We start from the raw sequence: 20,369 nt of genomic DNA on the forward strand, positions 1-20,369 counted from the left end.
AATGATTACAAATGTTTACTCACTTTGTAAGCATCATGTGAATTCTCATTTAAACCAAAAAAAACAAGCAATAAGCACACACCAAAGTATCTTATGCTTCATGCAACAGAACTCCCATTCCAACAAAAGTGCATTTTGACTAAAACACGCAGGAAAAATGGGTGCAGTGATAAATGTGCACAGCTAATGGTCTGATATTTCCATCTTGGGCACTTACTGGGGAAAAAAGTGCAAGAATTTAATATAGTGGACACTTACACAAATGATGAATCCCTTGCACAACAAAAACATTAGAAGCTTTACATTTTGTGACAGGATGATAATCCTGATGCTTTTGAAGAGCTTATGAACGCTTTTAAATCTAAAATGTATTATATCACAAAAGGGAGTTGAAAAAGTGATTTTGCATTCCTGTATTATTGTCTTAAAGGAATGTCTTTATGTATGCCTTGTTTGGTTTCAGTCTGGAAATTATATATGAAAACATTACGACAGTCTCTTTGGAAATCATCCAAACTTTGAATTATGACCTGACATGGAGTTTTTTTGGCCATACTGCCCTGTCAGGATACATCTAGTTTAAATGCTGCCTTTAACAGAGAAAATTAACATATGGACGGGGGCTGCACTTAGACTTGTTCTGAAACACTGCACAATAAGCTTACCCTTTCATCTATTTAGGTTTGTGGTCTGCCTTTATTTGTGTTGTGTATAGCGTTTCTCCTCAAGATATATATTTTATGTTTTTTACATATGTTTTGTTACATTTAATATACTTTTTTTTTTTCCAAATATCATGTTTCTAGTAAATACAACTAGGCACATTTGTCACTGAGCCTTCTTTTTTCTTATACAAAGTTTTTGTTGCCAAACGCTGTCGTCATGCATTTGTTGACGTGCTTTTGTCCCATGCTGCTTTTTTCTGAGACCAAAATGACCAGATTGTGTCCGAGCCCCTAATACTGTATCATGCAACCACACCTTTCTTTAACCCAGCTACATGTTGTAGATGAGATACTGTCAGTTCGGATGAGGTGATTAGTGTCCTAGGAGCTGAATCATTGCTAGCTGTAGCTGAGGCTCTTATTGTTTCTCACAACAACACAGAAGACAAATAAAAAGATTGTTTGTAGTTTTCAGTAGTTTAGAAAACAAGATAATTACATCCACTACTTGTTAGTTTTCAATATGAATAAGTGTATTTATTGTTTCACATTATAAGGTGCCTCTAGTCCTATTCATTTTTTCATTCTTGCATTTCATCTAACTGTCAAACATACAACCCTCAAACATACTGAAAAAAATGGGTTACATATGGGTCGGACAAAAGTGTTAGGGACCCTTCACACTAGCTCAGTGCTACACTAAAGTGCAACTGTGAAAAAGATCTGGTGTTGATGACAGATTAGGCAGAAGAGAACCCTCTCCAATGATCTTTCTTTATACCTGGCACTGCTGTAAAATGTCTATATGTTGCCCTTCTTTATTTTACCAAGATACTATTGTCTTTCTTGTAATAAGTTGCTCACAAATGTACAGAGTACTTTACATGTGGCATTCTGTGTATAATAATACACACACCTATAACACACCTAGAATTATGTGTCTATGTTTTCATCATATTCCTACTTGAATGCAGTGTTTAATATTGATACAATAATAAAATAATAAAACTAAACCATCCCTTTTAAAAGGGTTACATTCTAAAGGCAGACATAAAAAACTTTGTGCTTCAACAATATAAAAAAAATCTCTACACCTTATCGTCTACAATGGAACACAGGGTTGTGCACAATTAAGATTATCGCAAATAAAAAAATAAATAAACTTACCTAATCTGCTGCCATTACGAGGCATTGCCATAAATGAACTAAAGCTTCCTCCGATAACACTGTGTGGTCTTCTCAGTGGTGGCTTCTTGAAAGAACCAGTATACTGGTGAAGAAAAGAGTGCATACTGTGTGAAGTTGGAGGCCTCCCATTCCTTACAATTGGCTCTGGAATAATAATAATAAGAGTGATAATTAATCAAGGAATACTAACTGAAACCAAATATTTTTTTCATTAGATAAAAATGCAAACAAATCTCCCATTAAACCCAAATGTATTTGTCTGTTGCTAAAACTAATTTGACAATCAGACATGCAGACATTACAATTCAGTAAAACAATCGACCCCCTCTTTGACATCACTGGTCATTATACATGCACTCATTTACTAATATGCTGTATACAAACACAGTGTATCACACATAATTTATACATGTAAAAATATACCGTAGTCATTAAAAATGTCATATGTTAGACTTTAATTTTAAATTATTATGCATCATAAAGAGCACAAATGTTTTCATCACTTATAATATTTTGATAAAGCCTAAATATTCAAATGGAACAAAATTACTAGTAAAAGATTCCAAGTCAGGATTGCTTCCCTACGAAAATCTAAAATGTTGTTAGGAGAGGGAATCGTATAACTTAATTTTTTAATGAGCAATTGCACTACAAGCAGTTTTTCCTACCAACTATATAAAGTTCTGTCAAGTTGCTTGGAAAGAGCCAATGAATGTTTTTTTCCTAAGCATGACAACACGGGGGTGGCAAAATTCTTTATTCACTGCAGCTGTGCACTAGAAATGGTATACAGTCGTGCTCATAAGTTTACATACCCTGGCAGAACTTGTGAAATATTGGCCATTGTTTGGAAAATATAAGTAATCATGCAGAAGGTTTTCCTTTTAATAAGGAGGTGTGCTTATTATCACATAATTGGGTGTGCCCTTTTTTAATTGTAATGATAACTGAGATCACTCAAATGAGGCTGATCAAAAGTTTAAATACCCTTGAATGTTAGGACTGATTATATACACAGATATTCAAATTAAGGTCAGTTAAGGGAGAGTGTCCACACCTGTAACCTCTTTGATGGTAATCCGTGTCTGTGTATAAATAGTCAATTTAAATTCATGCATGGATACCAAGCCATGAGGAAAGCAAAACAACAGCCAAAGGACCTGTTAATTTGTATAAATCACGAAGAGGATATTAAAAGATAGCCAGAGATCTGAAAATGCCTGTCAGCAGTGTTCGGGCTGATTAAAAAAAAGTGGAAAGTTAGGAGTTCTGTTGTTACCAAGCCACAGATAGGTAGATCAACCGAGATTTCAGCCACAACTGCCATCATTTGTTAAGCTGCCAAGAAAAATCCTCAAGCCAGTTCAACTGAGATATGGACTTCTCTGCAAACAAGTGGTGTTGCTGTTTCAAGAGGCACAATAAGGAGGTACCTGAACAAAATTGGGCTGCTTAGTCAAGCAGGAAAAAAAAGCCTTTACTGTGCCAACACCACAAAACAGCTGCTTACAATTTGCCAAACAGCATCTAGATAAGCCTGAAAACTCCTGGAACAAAGTCCTTTGGATTGAGGAGACCAAAATGTTATGTTCAGAGAGGATGTGACAAGGTCCATGACGTAAAGTACACCATCCCTAATGTGAAGTATAGACATGGATCTCTGATGTTCTAGGGGTGTGTGAGCTACAGCAGCACAGATAACTTGTTGAAAACTGATAGCAAGATGAATGCAGAATGTTACTACAAAATACTGGAGTATAACTTGCATTTATCAGTCTGGAAGCTGTGCATGTCTTCCAACATGACAGTGATCCAAAACACAAAGCCAAGTTGACCACTTCGGTGGCTCCAGCAGAAACAAGTGAAAGTACTGGAGTGGCCATCACAGTTTCCTGACCTCAGTTTCATTGAGCCACTCTTGGGAGATCTCAAACATGCAGTTCATGCAAGGCAGCTGAAGAATTTACAGGACCTTGAGGCTTTTTGCCAAGAAGAATGGGTAGCTCTACCACTTGAACAAATCTTTTGCCTCATCAGTCATCTTTTCTTTAAAGTATGATACACATCTTACAAATTCTGCCAGGTTATGCAAACTTATGAGCACAACTGTATATACAGTAAAAGACCAGCCCGGCTACAGACAGTGAGGCACAATGATGTCCAAAAGCACACACTTTTTATTGTCACCTTCTTCTCTGTAAAACGCACCTTGTCAATGTCAATGTCAATTTATTTATATAGCACATTTAAAACAACATAGTAATGCTGCGGCCAAAGAGCTTTACAATAATAGAAAAAAGAAAAAAACAATAAACAATAAAACATAAATAGTTTTAAAATATATGAACATAAAATAAGATAGATAACAAATAGAAATAATGTTATATGATCACAAAGAGGAAACCATCAGTATTACTGAAGGTCACTAAATGCAAGTGAAAAGAAGTGAGTTTTTAATCTTGTTTTGAACAGTTCAATTGTAGACGACTCCTTAATATGATGAGGTAGAGAGTTCCACAGGCAAGGGGCAGCAGCTGCAAAGGCCCTGTCCCCCTTGGTTTTACATTTGGTGCGAACCTTGTACAAACCACCACAATAAACTCAGCTCAGTCCTTTCTTTGCCTTCTCTGTCACCCTCACTCTTCCTCTCACAAGCTCTGTCTTCTTCCTCCCGACTCCGGCTTGACAAATGGAGTGAGGCGGCCCCTTTTATAACACCCCAGATGTGCCCCAGGTGCTTCGTAATGATCTTCCGGCAGCACTTCCAGTTGGGGCGGAAGTGCTGCAGTCCAGGGCTCCATAATCCTCCAGGCGCCCCCTTGCAGTGGCCACAGGCTCCAACAGGGTTGAGCTTCTAAGCTCTGAACCCTTGGCCCCGATGCAGACCAGGGCTGCTGCCCTCTCATGGTCCAGGAGAGGTATTGTTCCTCCGCCACAATACAATATAAAACAAGTGCTTTATATTGGGAGAAAAATATTGCTATACTTAAAGAATTTGCAGAATGCACACATTACACAAACCTTTATAGATGCCACCATGTCTATGAGCATTTGGTTTCAATGTCCTCTCTGATATGACATGAAGTGCAAGAACTGGGTTTCTGATTAAGCCATACATGTAACATATATTTACTGTACGTGAATATATCTGTTTGCTGTATATTAAATGCATATCATGGAACAATTTCCCAACATATACACAAACAAATATATTTACTTAATATATACTCTATACAGGGTGGTCCAGATCTAATTATGCAGATCCAGATCGTCTGAATGACTTTGACTTATGTGGGGACGATTCCTGTTCGGTGCGAAGACAATTCTTCATGTCATCAGTTCACACACTTCTCGATGGTCCGGGATTTTTCGGGTGATTTTCTACGTAATAAACTTAACTTATGGCGTAATGAAAATTGCATAATTATATCTGGACCACCCTATACACGGCATAGTGCAGAACAATGCCACAAAGGGTATTGTTTTTCTAAGATACAATAAAAAACAATGCTTTAGCAATTATTTAAAGCTGAATGGTTGATTGGTTGAAACTAAATGACAGTCTGATCAGGGCAGTGTGAGATTCTGTATTTAAAAAGCAGATTTCTCCCATTCTGTCAAATGACCTCTTTCATTTCAAAGGGCTGCAGTTTCTGGTGACTGCATGTTTTCTAGCTATACATCTTCAGTCAAACTGCTTCTCTCACTTTTGCTCAAATGATTGTAAGCAACCATTTACAATGACCTGAGCAACACCAGGAAACACTGGGAATTAAATAATAAAGCATACCTGCCAAAACCTGAAGGGACAGAAACATTACAGAACATCAGTTTTCACTGTCAGCAAAATAATGCTATGATCCACTGACTATCAGTTACTGATTCAAAGCATCATTAAAATGATCTATAGTTGCTTTTCTACAAGTACCAATGGTAAACGTGTAACAAGAAAAATGTATTAATAAAACAACAAAGATCCATGATTTAGTAATCTTGACTTGAGATGGTTTAGCACCTAGCCAAATCAGCATAACTCACAACTCGGTGGGAAATTTACCAATTCAAACTGAAGATTTCCCAAGAGGTTGGTGGTATCAGTGGGTCAAAGTGTTGGTCCAATTTGTGAACTTTTCTAAAGCTTCTTTTTTATGTTGTAGGACTGGTGATATGAACTTATATTTATATTGAGATAAATATGACCCAAAATGTGATATTCAGTATTTCTTGATTAAGTTCTCAAAACACCTTAAAGATACAAATCAGCTCCATATAGATATGTATATGCATATTTTCCATACAGAGACCAAAACCTAGTATACATTATGTTCACACAATAATATTTTCAAATATTAGAGAACGAAAATTCTTATCTTTTCAGAATGTAATGATTTGAATAATAGCTGTGGCACAAAGAATTGGTCGGCTCAAATAAGTTTTCAACCACTTTTGTTTTATATGTTCTCTACTTATTTTGGAGTTTTAATTGAATCTACAGTATTGAGTTTAACACCTTTCCTGTTTTGCCAGTACCTGTGTCTACTAATAGCTGCGAGGGTGGGGGGGAGTCAATAATTTATCAACCTCAGCAGGAAAGGAGACAGCTTTGAAAAAAATTGTTTAATAATTCAATATAGTTACCTGATAGCGCCATACACTTCATCCACTTTTCCTGCAAGGACTTTAACCCCTTTGAAAAAAAATCTTCACGCCTTCATCACTTGAAAACTGCTGTCCACGGTGAGATTTCTTCAAAACTTGGAACGTGAAATAATCTGATGGAGCCAGGTCAGGACTGTAGAGTGGAGGGTTCAGCTGCTGGAACTCACATTCTTGGATGGCAGCCTGCGATTGACGCGACATGTGAACTGGTTGGTGCTTTATCGTTAAGAAGCTTATTTAATTTGCACGAGGATTCTCCTAACATCCTATCTCTTGGTATGTAAGATTTGCACTGAGCCACAACTGTGCATGAGTAACCTTGACACATGTCACAATATGCCCAGACTTGCTTCAACATGCTTGTTACTTTCTTTCATACTCAGGTAGATAAATTATTGAACACGCCTTGTATCATCTTGGTAAAAATTGCTCTTTATCGTCTGCTTGATTTTTTTTTTTTTATATATATTGAAAGACAAAGCTCTTGATTGATTACCACATTGTATATATTATACATTTTATGGTTTACATCAATTTTAACGGTTCCAAATAATTAATTTGCATATATGTGATTTTTTTTCCTGTCATTCATTCTACATATTGCATGCAGGTATTTACTTTATAACATCCACCGGCACAGTAAGGACGAAATTTCCAGTGTCCTTAACGGCTTCTTGAACCCTTTTACTCAACACTATAGATAAGTACTTTACAGAACCAGCGTCAGGGAAAGTTGGAGGATGGTGGTGATATTTTGGTGGAAACCAAACTGTTGCTACCCAGCAACACTTTACTTTCACTTTGAATCCCAATAAACACTGAAGTAACATCCCTGATATAAAAAATATATTGATACTGTATTATTCTATTACTATATTCTAATCAAAAAAGCAGTACAGTGGAACCTCGGGTCACGAATGTCTCGGACCACGTACAAATAGGGTTACGACCAAAAAGTTCGCCAAACTTTTGCATTTGTTCACGACCACACACTCGGGTGATGAACAAGCCTGATTCCCTTCCGGTTCGTACGCACCGGTGATTTACGCACGTGTTCAATCTCTCCCTGTGCATTTGCTGTGCAGAGAGCGAGAGAGAGCGCGATAAGGCAAAGAAGGCAGTAAGGCAGAGAAAGCAGTTAAAGAATGCACCAGGCTTGTTTTTAAAGAGACTGCTTTGAGCATTGTTTTAATCTCGTTGTATTTAATGAAGACTTTTTTCTATTGGATTTTAACCTCCACTTCACTTCTGTTTTTATGGGATCATTTATTTATTGAAGGATTCTGAAAGCACTGCACTTTATTTAATTTGGACTTTGTTTTTGATTGTTGTTTTGTTGATTCTAATAAAAGCTCTTGGCACTTTTTGCACCATCCGATTGCTCCATTGTAGAGCCTCACTGTCATGCTCATCAGTAACATTGCTGATGGTGACGGGTTTAAGGGCTCCTGGAAGCGAGATGGGAGCATGCAGCGAACCCACATCGTCACAGACTTTACTTCAAAACAGTAATCTCCTCTCCACACAGTTCCTCCTCACTTCCTTCATGCCAGAAAACTTGACTCATGCAAGGTTAGTTTTCTTGGTTTTTTACAGTTGGTTTTTGTATAAATTACAGATTTTTCACATGTTCATTTTTTCCCTGTGCTTAAAACTCATTTAAAAAAAGTGTTTACAGAGAGCGATTTGTAAGGTTATAGTGTGAACCCTTGCAATGTTAGTTTTCTCTGTTCAAGGTTTTCTCAGTGTTATTCAATGTTTTTACATTTAGTTTACTATTACACTGTGCATTCTATGGTATAATTAACTATTTTTTTGCTTACAAATCTTTAAAAAAATATATATATTTACATACAGCTTGTACGGTCTGGAACGGATTCATTGTATTTACATACAGTTCTATGGGGGAAATTACTTCTGTTCCACTGTATGGTTGTTTATTTGACTTCCTCCAAATTACAATAACCTTAACATACTCAAAGATCATCAGGACAAATCATTTATAAATGTTAACTTAGTGGCTCAGTGGGTAGTGCTGCTGCCTCGCAGTTAGGAGACCCAGGTTCGCTTCCCGAGTCCTCCCTGCGTGGAGTTTGCATGTAGTTCCCATGTCTGTGTGGGTTTCCTCCGGGTGCTCCGGTTTCCTCCCACAGTCCAAAGACATGCAGGTTAGGTGCATTGGCGATCCTAAATTGTCCCTAGTGTGTGTGTGTGTGTGCCCTGCGGTGGGCTGGCACACTGCTCGGGGTTTGTTTCCTGCCTTGTGCCCTATGTTGGCTGGGATTGGCTCCAGCAGACCCCCGTGACTCTGTAGTTAAGATATAGCGGGTTTGATAATGGATGGATGAATGGATGTTAACTCAAAAAGAATGTGCTATACGTGGAATATCTATTTAAATAGGAAGCTCAATTCACTTTCTAAACAAAGAATATAAAGTTAAAATTAAAATAAAATGAACACTAATGAACATTCACAAAAAGTTGAAGAGGACAGAACACACACACACGTTGTATATCAACATCAACCAAACAGAAGAAGACAGCAAACAAACAGAGACAACAATATGGATAATTACGCAAAGCTATAATGTCTGGATAGAAAGGACAATTGATAAACCACTACTCTGAATATATTGAATATACTGATGTGGACATATGCATGTGTTCTGGCCTCTTTGACATTTTGCTGATTGGGGGTATTTAATTATATCTCTATGAGAAGTGGTCTTTCTTGATAAAGATAAATGATGAATCTGGCACCAGGGTTTCTATATTGTTGAGGTGTGGCTCTAATATCAACATATGCATTTATGTATTGATGATATTAAATTACTCATGTGTGTGTTTTTTTTTTTTTTCCTGAGGGGATTTAGCTTTTATAGTAATAGTAGTGGCACATGGAGTAGAGTAAGAGTACAGGTACGAGTAGTAAAAGACTGGCAGGAGCAAACTTTATCAAATGATCATGAATAATCCACGCACACAATGGCTTTCATTATACAAAAATAAAAGGATTTTTCATGAATGTTTAAAAAGACGGTTGTTCATAAAATGTGCTTTGCCTCTGTTGACATGGCCACCCAGATAGGCAGACATGTCAATGCCAGTTTATTTCCATTATCTCTAAACCATTTAACACAAAAATGTTCATGAAATGGGCCTAGCTTTTTGAAGAATGATACCTCACCACTCATCCATCCATCCATCTTCCAAACCCACTTATTGACAGCAGGGTCACAAGGCAACATCCAAAAAATCAGTGAATTGTATAATTATAGTTGTTCTTACACATAGCTTTTTAAAGAAATTACACTTATGAATATCTCTAATAATGTAGAACTGCAGACTGCCTCTGTACTAATGGCAACGGATAACAATGTTTGTTAATGATGTTTGCAGCAAGGAAAGAGTAACTAACATACACACTCTATAAAAAGTCTTCTCAGAGCCCTAGGGTACAATGCGAAGTCAAGATTGCAGCAAGCCTTCCTTGATTGGGATTTCCTCACATTATTTTGCTACTTCTATTACTTTACATTTAGAAAAGGCTTTGGAGTGTTGCTAAGCAATAGATCACTTAGAAAACTAACGACTTTGGCATCTAAACCCCTTACAAGCATCTAAGATCTCCACTTAAGCACATCTGCTCAATAGCAAAACAATACCACTAAGCATTCACACTTCAGAAATGTAAAAGCTTGGCAAAAAGCAAATATACTAGATAACAGAACAAGCTCATTTTTGAACATCAAACTGCTATTAGAGCTTAGCAACCAAAATCAATAAGCTAAGACTTACAAAAAAAGACTTCCAAGAAGTAAAAGAAAACACGGTAAGCAAAATGTGGTGCTTCAAAGTGACCAATCATATGCTATGAATAGAAGTAAGCTGTTCATTTGTAATGGTTACACAACTTGTACAAGTCAAATTATATAGAGTACTTTTAAACATGTATTTCCTCAGGTTAGAGCAAAAAAGCAGTGGCTCAAAAAATGTAACCAATTTTAGGATAGATGATCTTGTTTAAGGAAATTAATATCAAGATAATATGTAAATTAATTGAACTAACAATCAACACTTTGTATGTAATACTTAGCCAGCTCAGGAAGCTTTCAGTAATACAAAGGAAAGATGGTACTCTCATGTACAGGGAGATTCACTCGAAAAAGGCCCTGAATATTCTGTTGCAACTCCCGTTAGGATGAAGCAATCGGAACCAAAAACATACGCTATATACTTGGACGTATGTGTAATCGATTGCATTACATGCAATGCTGGAAGTGGTTTCTGTTTTCTGACAAACACATTTCAACAAGGCGCTCCATGTTCTTAAACATACTGGCAAGTGTCTTGTGGGGAAATACCAGCAATTTCACATTGGATGTTTTCCTTCAAATCTTCCACAGTGTGAGGCTTTTTCCAATAGACTTTTCCTTTGAGAATACCCCAAAGGAAGAAGTTGGGTGGTGTCAGATCGGGCGACCGTGGTGGCCAAACCCCCTTTGAAATTACCCTGTTGCCGAAGAAGGACTCAGTTTCTGCCATGCTCCTTGCCGATGTGTGACACGTTGCTCCATCTTGCTGGAGTAACCTTCCGTTAACTCACGATCATCCTCTTGACACCACTTAAACTAATTGGTGGCTCAATAGGTTCACACCATGAAGACGCAATGCTCAGTGCTGTATACCACAATTCTGATGAGAAGTCGAGTGACAGAGTGAAGGGGTACAGACGGTATGTACCCAGAAGTTGCAAACGGAGGTTAAATATCGCAATGGCTATTTGGCACCTATCTCATCGCTCTCACATAGGGGCATCCCGGCTTGTTCGAAGCTCCATATACTGAGGAGCACATTGCACGTTGTTTCATTCAGATTGCTTCATCCTAGCGAGAGTAATTACAGAATATTCGGGGCCTCTTTAGAGTGAATCTCCTTGTACAATACTATATTGTAATTTGATACTAGTCAATGCAGCATTTCATGCTTACAGGGTAATTTACCAGTAGCTACTGATTTAGCATTGATTGTAAAACATGTCATATTCTATGCTTTTTGGGGTCTTAAATGGTTATGTAGCCTAGGGGCTGATGTTGGTTCAGTTCCAACCACTGTCTCAAAGTGTGTAACTGGGAAAATCACAGAACCAGAAGAATGACAGTACAAGTATTTAAACAAATAACAATTGCAAATTCATAGTGTAAGTCACTTTCGATGAAAATATCAGTTAAATTAATATAAATGTATGATGTATGATATTTGACTATTGAAATATGTGTATAAAAGAGCATTAACAAGAAATGCTCACTTCATTCATAGTTAAATATATGAAAGTGCACTATAGTAGGCATTAAAAATCAAAGCTCATAAATCAGATTCAAAGCCCATAAAAAGTGACCATCTCCTGCTTTAGTATATTTACAAATCCTTTTGCTAAATAAGCTGCTTTGGCAACTTTAATTTGGATTACATTACTAAAAACGAGGGCTGGGAATCAATTAAAAAAAACAATTAATGAATAGCACCAATGTATGTAATTAATTGCAATTAATCGCATCTAACATTAAAACATGTAATTATAAAACTAACACATAAATAAACACTGAAACACGAAATTAAAGTATATTCAACATAAAGGAACTAAAAAAACAATGGCCTAGTTCAAACTTAAACAATAACCTTAAACAAAATACTACTTGAGCAAGCACAACCTGAATTGGAATGCCTTCCTAAAAGGCAACTTGAAAAGAAGGCAATAAGAAAATACGGCCATCGGATCGATCTGTTCTTAGCATAATTCTTTTTTTTTTTTTTGTAAAAACGTGATTGCTATGTATTGATTGTAATAAAATTAATAAATAAATAAAAAAAAAAAAAAAAAAAAGAAAATACGGCCAATGTATTAATTCTCAGTTGGCATAGCACATGAGACACAGACGAGTCAAAGTAAAAATGAAACGATCAAAACGACTCTTGACTTTGAAGGCACTGCTGAAGACTGATTTAACTGAAAGAATCTCTTAAATGGGCATACATTAAAACAGGTGGTCGAGACCTGTCTGAGGAGGACAGACTACCTCGAGAGGCCGACATAAAAGTATCCCCGTGATTGTCATTTTGCAGATACAGCACTTACAGAGCACATTAGCAGCCACAAGACATGTCGGGGGTCTATCTGCCTGGGTGCGTGTTTGCCAGTGACTATCGTAGAGCCAAGGGCCAGTGGGAATGAGTTGCATCTGACCTGATAAGTGGAGTGAGGGAGAGAGAAGACCACCTGTACAAATGGATGAAGCGGCTGAGAAAAACTTCCAAAGTGCTCACTAAATGCTGTGTCTGTGAACGGCAATATCCAAGTTACTTTTTTGCCGTCCCCTGTCCTGCCCCTCTAGACAGTTTAGTACATCAAGAGATTTAATGCTTTTTTTGAACAGTAGAATCATGGTGTGCCTAGGGATTTTTTGGATTACATAAAGTGTCCCAACACAGAAAAATGGCTGGAAAACACTGTTCTGCCTACATGCTCCTGGCACACTAAAAACGATCTCCGTAGCTGTTGTCTCACTTAAATACTGACACCACACATTACTTGGGTGGTTATGTAAAATTCTTTGCATAAATTAGTAAAGATACTACAAACTGGAATAATAGGTAGGGATAATCATTACACTTCTTTTTCATAGAATATTGTCATTATATTAGGGCAGTCGGCATTGTACGCAGACCAGCAGAGGTACTAGAGCAGGGGTATTGAATTAAAATTTAAAGAGATCCGACCAACAAAATTTTCTCCTATCTAAGGTCCAAACCTCACATTTGTGCTATGATTCAGATCCTTGTATACTGTATGTAGTAATTAAAGGTCTATAAAAAAAATAAACAAGGTATAATTACCACAGCATTTCAACAATACTTATTTTCAGTAAGGACTTTAAATATATGGACCCTTTGAGTTTAATTGGCCTTCAACTATCTTTAAAATAACATATAAAACAAATAAACAACTCTATTTAATAAAAAATTAAAAAAGGCATATCACATTCACATTTTAAGTAAAAGAAAACAGAACCATCAGAATAAAAAGTGCACTCCTTTACAATGGTCCCGTCAGAAAATGTTGCTGCCTCAAAAACCACGCGACTTCAATTGACCATTCATTTGCACACTGCTGGGCTGTAAATGAACGCGAGAGGACTCTGGTGGATCTTTCCTAGTGGGCTCTCACTTCAAGTATTTTACGTGCCCTCACTTTGGGCTGCCGTGGAAATGTTTGGCAAAAAATCCATGTTTTCTCTCATAGTGGCACTTCACATCGCTACTTTTTACTAAAGCCACATTTTTGAAATACATGAGACAAACTGGTTTAGAACTACCTGCAGGAAGAATGAACACATATTAGTTCGTCCATTTATCTTAGAAAGTTCAGTTTTCTACATCTACTTTCCTTTTATTTTTTTGGAACAAGCCATCCACCCTGTCACTCTTTTGCTTCTATTTCCTTCTGAGGCATCCAGACGTTTTACCCATGCACTGTAACAATCGCATTGATTCGCTCTCTGTTGAGTGACACAAGTAGACACACACACCTTAATAGGTTAAAAAACTACTGCAAGAATGTTATCAGACATTATCATTCATTTATCAGAAATGCGTCAGGGTCTGCATAGTGCTGTCACTCAGTCCAGGCCTGCCATTTAGTGATGCCTGTACTACAGACTTATTTTGGTTTTAGTGCCAAAGATAACTTATTTAGCACTTATTTGATATGACATTGATTCAATCTTCTTTCAGAAAAATAAAAAAAAAGTAATTTTTACTTTCACAACCTTTCTCCAGCATTGCACTAGGACTGCCAAAAACCCCCACTCCTCCACACCTATGTCAGAATGTATAAACCAAGAAAATGAACACCAGTGCTGCGTATTGACATGTGGCATATGGCTGTGACCCACATAATACAAAATTTTAAACCTTTAAATGAAAATATTATTTCAGTACTGGATGTGTATGTAATTCTTTACATACACACTTAACGTTTTTGTATTACTGATTTGTAAAGTTAAAAAAAAAATTTATATGAAAATGTCGCTCTGACCAAAGCACTGCAAGTCAGTTTTCAAAGATCTGAGATATCGATTAGGGCTGTATGGGGACTGGCATTTCAAAACATAGGTGTGGGCAAGATTTTTAGAGATTTACAGGCAATAGAAATATTTTAGAATCAATCCTAAAAGACACAATGCCAATGTAATGATATTAATGAGGGTGAGGTGTGTTCATTGGTATTTGTTAAGACCCTTACTGCTGCTGATTTAACCCAGAAAAGTGTTAATTTTCAGCATCTTGCAATGTTTCTGAAATTAAAGAAAAAAAATCAGTCTTAATAATATAGGCTTTGAATCCATAACACCTACATTCTTTTTATCTGATTGTCACTTTTAATGTTTTTTTTTTTTTTTAAACAACCAATAAGCAGAGCTTCTGTTTGTGCTTTGACTTATGGGAAACTGCTGCTTTATCTATTCTATAATATTAGTGAGACAATCAATCAAGCGATTAAGAGCCTTGGTGTCACCTAGCACTATAAAGCTGTATTGCTATGCTATGTATGTTGTCTGCTTTGGTACTTTATCTTGTGTTTAGAAATTATCTGGTCTAATGGGAGACTGTAAAGTGATAATAATGAAGGGAATAGAATTTATACCACACACAATATCATAATTTTTTGTCACCATGATTTACAAACGATTTTATCAATTATTTGCTGTGCTAAGACTAGATCAAAATCCTGACCAGTACTTTTTATGAATATTATTTTCAGTCACGTAATTATCACCACAACCGTCTAGTAGAACATCTGCAGCATCTTATTGCAGATGTTGAAGGATCCCAACCTTCTAAGGAAGTATAGTCGGCTCTGACCTTTCTTACACAGAGCATCAGTATTGGCAGTCCAGTCCAATTTATCATCCGGTCTTGTTCTACTAGGCCAGAGCACAGCATTTGACACCATAGACCACAGCATTCTTATACTGTATATTGCCTTAGACAATGGGTGGGTCGCTTTGGAAATGTTTTAAGCTGGTTTCCATCTTATTTAATGGCAGAAAATTCCTTGTTTGCTGTGGTGATTGTTGTTTGGTGGTCCATGATATTGTATAAGGTGAAACACAAGAATTTTCACTCTGCATGCTTCCATTAGGCAAAAGTATGTCAAAACACAAGTTGAACTACCACAGCTATGCAGATGACATGCAGCTCTACTTATCTATAGTTCTTTATGACCCCCGATGCTCTGGCCTCTCTCATTCAGTGTCTTACATATAATTCTCAATGGTTCAACAGTACTTTTCTCAAGCTAAATAAGGAAAAACATAAATCTTAATGGTCAACAAAAATGGAAATAATAAGGGTACTGTATTATTATTATGGCATTGTATCCTCCCATATAAAGATATTGGAGTGTTTTTTGACAGAAACAATATACTGATTTACATTTGCTTGCGCGCACTCATTCACAACTCAAATTTAAGATTGTTATTTATAGAGAGATCATAAATGATAAAAGTTTTTTTACAGGGATCTAAAAACGTGTAGAACTTTCCCCTCTGGAAAATTTCACTGTCTTGGGCAAATGACCGTTTCCCATTATACTGTATTTTACTGTTTATAATTAAATACATTTTTGTGGCTAATTCATTTGTATTTTTAAATCAATTGCCTAAAGGTTATGATGATCATTACTATTTTGCATAGTGCAAAAAAGAGAACTGGCAAAGTTAAATTATTTTTTTTAAAACATTGATACATACAATACATCACAATTAAAAAAAAAAATTAAGTTAACAAATAATAAATAACAATAACCAACCACCGAAAGGAATTCTCAATTGTAAAAAATTATATAAAAAAGATTTAAATTGCAGCTGCAATAAAGCAAAAAGAAAAAAACAGAACTCAGTGCAGCTGCATAGTCATTCTCTGGAGGTGATTAGTGTCCTTTCTTTTATGTTACATATACTGTACAATATTGATATCCCCAATGTTTTAATGGGCATTACAAGAGCAGTATTTGGATGAAACAATGCAATAAAGACATAGCAGAACTCTGTTTTAAAAACATGCAGTACTCTGTAAATCCAATCCGTGTGTTGTAAGGTCATAGTTTCTGAATAGCCTGAGTAAAGCCGCATAACATAAAAAAAGTTTCAGATGTATCATTATCTAAAGACAAATATATAATGTAATTTAAACGCCTGCAAAACATATAAAGTAAAAAAAATGTTGACACCTATTACTGAAAGAAAATATGTAGTATATGTTGTTGATAGGTGACTCTATTACTGCTTGCACAGCCATTACTCTATAATAGATAAGGCTGGTTTAGAAAATACGAGATGTGTTGGATATGAAGGATGTGTGCCGAGACTTCAGTATTCTATTGTTGTCCAAAAGACATTCATGATGTTTAGCTGAACAAATCATTTGGTTTGATGTTAGTGACTAGCTCCCTAAAATCTTACGTTTATATTTATTCATTATAGTAGACCCCCGCGAAGTCACGGTTCAGAGTTCGCGGCCTCGGTCATTTGCGGATTTTTCCTTAGAACCTAACTAATAATTGTCAGCAGAAACCACAAATATCCTCCGCAATTTTTCTGGCTTTTTTCGTGGCAATACTGTACTGTAGAGAGAACAGGAAGCGACTGTAGAGAAAACCGCAACTTGGGATGGTGAAAGTAGCCAATAGAAGTTGAAACTGCAACTCCCAGCAGTCCCTGCAGTGGCTCTGATTGGTCTGCTGCTGAAGGTGCTGGGGCTGTTGAGGTCAAAGGATGTCAGCGCAGCTTTTAAAAAGGGGGCCGGTGACCAAAAGCAAAAAAAAAAAAGTTTTTGTAATTTGTGTTTCAAGTTCTTTTCTGTCTGGCTTCTGTTGGGTTACCTGTACTTATTAATTTTGTCCTGGATCGTTTCGTGGTTGAAGTCTGGATTGTCTGGAGTCTGCCTGTGTACATGAGTCATTGCTATCCTGCAAAGAAAGGAGTGTTCCTGAACCCGTCCCCCCGTCTTCACCATTTCAGGAACTACCAGTAGGACTATCTTTACATTCCCATTCAATGTGCGGATCTCTGGACTATCTATTTTCATCATTATATTTCATCCGTTGCCATTTTCATTAACTTTTTCATGATTTACTGTGTGTGTTTTGTTTGTGCTTTGTTGTATTTAATGTGTAATCGCTGTAAGGAGAACAGGGGTCGTATCGTTGTTTTCTTATTTCATTTGTTTTCATTACATTCTTTATTTGCTGTTTGATTACCGGTTTGCTTTGTTTTTGTCTCTGTTTGTGAGTGTGCACGCAGGTCAAGGCTGGGTGCGTCCCTGGAATCTCCACCATAAAAATAAATAAATCACCGTCTTCTCGATTGTGGCTTCTTGCGCAATGCTACACTTACTTAAAGGCCTGAACAGCACCTGTCCTTTTTGGCTGATTTCTTTGTTTCTCTCTCCTCCCCCAGACATTTTGTCTATTCTTTAATCGATAACTAACTGCATACTGAGCTCCTTTAACTTCTGAAAGACATGTTTGTTTGAAGCGTTTGAATAAAGTTCCTGTCCCTACCACCTCCTGTGTCTCTGTGCAATTCTGTGACCCAAGCGTGACACCCTGCAGTATTGCAGCCTCACTGTCCCTGGGGTTAAGCCATTGCATTAGACTAGCCTGCAGTCATCAGCATTTACCTCTGTGTTCTTGCGTGCAGCCAGTTCAAGCACAGTTGCCTCAGTGATTTACTGAGTTTCGTCCATGGCGTCAGTTGCACTTTTTACATATTGTTCCAGTAGTTTTTTAAATATTGTTTACAGTTCATTAGCAGTGTTTAAAATGATCAGTGTTGCAGTAATTGTGATACTCTTTGCATAAAAAAAAATGTGTTCCATTAAAATGTAAGTTTTTCTTTGTTAATTGTGACATTTACTTAAAGTACAGCAAAAAAGTATTTGCCGTCCAGGGATGCATTAACTCCCAAGTATGTGGCGGTTTAAGGGTTAAAGCCCCAAGATGCTGCTGAAACGAGCTGTACCATCTAAGGCTTCTGGCAATGAAAATGTGCTTGCATGAATTAGAGTACATATAGCGGTAACATTGGTATTTTACATTCTAGCACAGCGGAAGACATAGCAATACAGTATACGGATTTACCTTTACATTCGTTATTTTTAGGTAACTAGGCTGACCCGCCTTTTAAGGCGACCGACTTTTAAGTTGACCACTTCTTAAGGCAATTCAATATGTAGATCAATTTGATATTTTATACAAACTCATTAATTTGGTTATATTGCATTTGAGCGGTATTACTTTAATACTCATAGTTTCTGTTATTTTTGTGATGAAATTTTAACTTTTTTTCTATATTGAGGTCGCCCTTTTGAACCTCCCTGATATTTACTACGCGGTGAGGCATTTGTACTCCATCAACATTAATTATTTCCAGAGACATAATTTTGTCTATTTTTCCAGCGCATCGCACACAAAAGCAAGGGAACGATGGGAGCACCAGAACTCTGCTCACATCATGTCACTTCGTACCGCAAGCTGCAAGCAGTAAGTCTATGATAAGCGGAATACCGCTACGCTTTCCACTCATGGGACGGAAGGACAATCCCGACCGCTTTTATATAGTAAGAAAGAAGAAGAAGATATCGCACAGTCTGGAGTAGAAAATCATCTTTTACCTGGAAAAATGAAACTACAAATCCCATCATGCATTGCTAAATGGATGGGGCGTGTGTGAAACTCTGGGCCTGCGTAGCACTCACAGGACGGAAGGACAATCCCGACCGCTTTTATATAGAAGGATGTATTAAGCTGAGTTTGAAATTAAATTAAAGTGTTTAGGGGGCATATTTAGGGTTTAAACTAAGAAAATAGGCATTTTTTTAACCACATCCAAAATTCGTGTTTTTTCACGGGTGCTGTAGCAACGTAACCCCCGCGAATTTTGGGGGTGTACTGTGTATGGACTTCATTTGGCTGGTACTGGGTTTAATGACTTTTTTTCCATTTTCTTGACTCTTATTTCTTTGTTGGTTGAGCCCTTATCAAAACTAATCCAGCTTCAAGCGCAGTGGGCTTACAATAGATATATGCTACTTCAGTCATTAGAGATGCAGGAAGAACATGTCGAATATAAGGGCTGGTAGGACACTGTCTGTGTATTCACAAGCAGGGTCATAGGGGTTAACGACACAAGGGTTAAAGGGTCATCCTTAAATGCCATGCACTCTCCGAGTCTGCAGATTAAAATATCCTCTTGCACTGCATTATTTGAATCTTTGTTCCTTTTGATCTAGTGACATCAGACCTTGCCCTTCCTTTTTGACCCTGATTTTGCTTGGCATTATGGGGTTAATTAGTACATGCTCTCAATCTCCAGGTTTTGACCCTTGCTTTTGTTAGACAATTTTCATTATTTTCTCTGCTACCTTGTAGAGTACAGCAAACTGGCGATTTCCAAATATCGCTGCCTGCTGAAGGTCACAGTTGCTACTCTTACTGAAACGGACATGCTCTCTAGCATTTACTGAGACTTGTGCGACGTTACTAACAGTCAGACCTGACATAAAATACTCTCATTTCCATCTAATGTTTAACATTTGTTCACCACATAACCGCAGAAGCTCGGGGTCTATGCTCTAACAAATATTGCTTCAGACAGCCAAGAAAACAGAAGGAATTTAGAAATACAACTGCTGGCATTATATTGCCAGGGAAACAATCACATCTACTTAGGCTTATACCAAAAATCAATAACATGCATGACAGATATCACCTTGAAACTTTAATAAACCTAGCAT

At 37.1% G+C, this 20,369-nt stretch overlaps 1 protein-coding gene across 3 annotated transcripts in view; it reads right to left on the reverse strand.

The window, feature by feature from the left end:
* Positions 1 to 20,369, reverse strand: part of cdk17 (cyclin-dependent kinase 17) — a 141,684-nt gene that overhangs the window by 54,107 nt on the left and 67,208 nt on the right. For all 3 annotated transcript variants that reach the window (XM_039761268.1, XM_039761269.1, XM_039761270.1), the window contains one exon: positions 1,833 to 1,997. In XM_039761268.1, coding sequence (XP_039617202.1) covers positions 1,833 to 1,997 — 165 coding nt within the window. The remainder of the gene's footprint in view (positions 1 to 1,832; positions 1,998 to 20,369) is intronic.

The sequence above is a fragment of the Polypterus senegalus genome, chromosome 8, assembly GCF_016835505.1.
Source record: "Polypterus senegalus isolate Bchr_013 chromosome 8, ASM1683550v1, whole genome shotgun sequence".
Classification (NCBI taxonomy): domain Eukaryota; kingdom Metazoa; phylum Chordata; class Cladistia; order Polypteriformes; family Polypteridae; genus Polypterus; species Polypterus senegalus.